General features: G+C 42.0%; 1 protein-coding gene across 1 annotated transcript; it reads left to right on the forward strand.

Annotated features, from left to right (window-relative positions):
• Positions 1-94: 94 nt before the first annotated feature.
• LOC143604480 (putative mitochondrial protein AtMg00860) lies at positions 95-475 on the forward strand. The gene has a single exon (XM_077080944.1). The coding sequence runs from the start codon at positions 95-97 to the stop codon at positions 473-475; it is 381 nt and encodes a 126-aa protein (XP_076937059.1).
• The last annotated feature ends 931 nt before the right edge of the window (positions 476-1,406 follow it).

A 1,406-nucleotide genomic window follows, 5' to 3' on the forward strand; every position in this document is an offset into this window, starting at 1 on the left:
GAAGGTTTTGGCCTTACTTCGCAGAGACAGTTTCTATGCAGCAACAAAGAAATGTGTGTTCATGACCCCTAAAGTTTTGTTCTTAGGGTATGTTATGTCAGGTGATGGGATACATGTGGATGAATCTAAAGTTGCAGCTATTCAAAACTGGCCAAATCCTACCACCATTATTGAAGTCCGCAGTTTTCATGGGCGTGCTTCTTTTTATAGACGGTTCATTCCACATTTCAGTTCCATTATGGCCCATATGACAGATTGCATGAAAGGAAAGACGTTTGTATGGACAGAGGGAGCAGAGTTAGCTTTTCAGTTTATCATGGAAAAGCTCACTACCGCACCAATTTTGGTATTGCCTAACTTTTCACAAGTTTTTGAACCTCATACTGATGCCTCGAAGGTTGGGATTGGCGGGGTCCTCAGTCAAGGGGGTCGACAAATTGCTTATTTTAGTGAGAAGTTAACAGGGCAAAGTTGAGATATAGTACTTATGACCTGGAGTTTTATGCAGTGGTCCAAGCTGTAAAGCATTGGCGTCACTATTTGTTTCATAAAGAGTTTGTTTTATTCACTGATCATGATTCTCTAAGGCATATTCGCACGCAAGACAAGATATCTCATAAGCATGGGCGTTGGTTAGCTTTTCTTGAAAAGTTTACTTTTGTGGTCAAACACAAAACTGGTGTTTCAAACCGTGTTGCTGATGCCTTGAGCAGGAGGTGAAATTTGCATGTTTCCATGAGAATCAATGTGCTGGGGTTGGATGTTATTCGTGAGCAATTAACCACTGACCCGTATTTTTTAGTTGTGTTGCAGGATGTGCAAGCGGGTCATAAGTCAGACTTTCTTTTGCATGACAGGTTTTTGTTCAAAGGGAATCAGCTATGTATTCCTGACTCCAGTCTTCGGTTGAAAATTATTCAGGAGTTACATGGGGAGGGTCATGTTGGTCCTGACTGTACTTTACATTTGGTGCAGTCTTCCTACTTTTGTCCTACTATGAGGAAAGAGGTAGATCGTTATGTTAAAAGGTGTTGAATTTGCCAAGTCTCAAAGGGCACGACCACTAATGCAGGTCTTTATATGCCTTTTCTGGTCCCTTCACGGCCTTGGACTGATATCAGAGGGGAAACGATTCGATCTTTGTTGTGGTTGATCGGTTTTCTAAGATGGTGCACTTTAATCCTTGCAAGAAGACGACAGATGCAGTTAATGTGGCTCAGTTATTCTTTTGGGATGTCTATCATTTGCTTGGTTTACCATCTTCTATTGTTTCTGATCGGGACACTCGTTTCTTGAGTCATTTTTGGCGTAGCCTGTGGAAGATGGTGAACACTCAGCTTAACTTCAGTAGTGCCTACCACCATGAAACGGATGGGTAAACGGAGGTTATTAATCGGTCCCTTGGT

This window comes from Bidens hawaiensis, unplaced genomic scaffold, assembly GCF_021521415.1.
Source record: "Bidens hawaiensis isolate Kalapana, Puna unplaced genomic scaffold, B.hawaiensis_p1.1 tig00065328_1, whole genome shotgun sequence".
In the NCBI taxonomy this organism is placed as follows: Eukaryota; Viridiplantae; Streptophyta; class Magnoliopsida; order Asterales; family Asteraceae; genus Bidens; species Bidens hawaiensis.

Coding starts and splice junctions, on each gene's coding strand:
- LOC143604480 (XM_077080944.1), top strand. CDS start 95: ATGTCAGGTGATGGGATACATGTGGATGAATCTAAAGTTGCAGCTATT.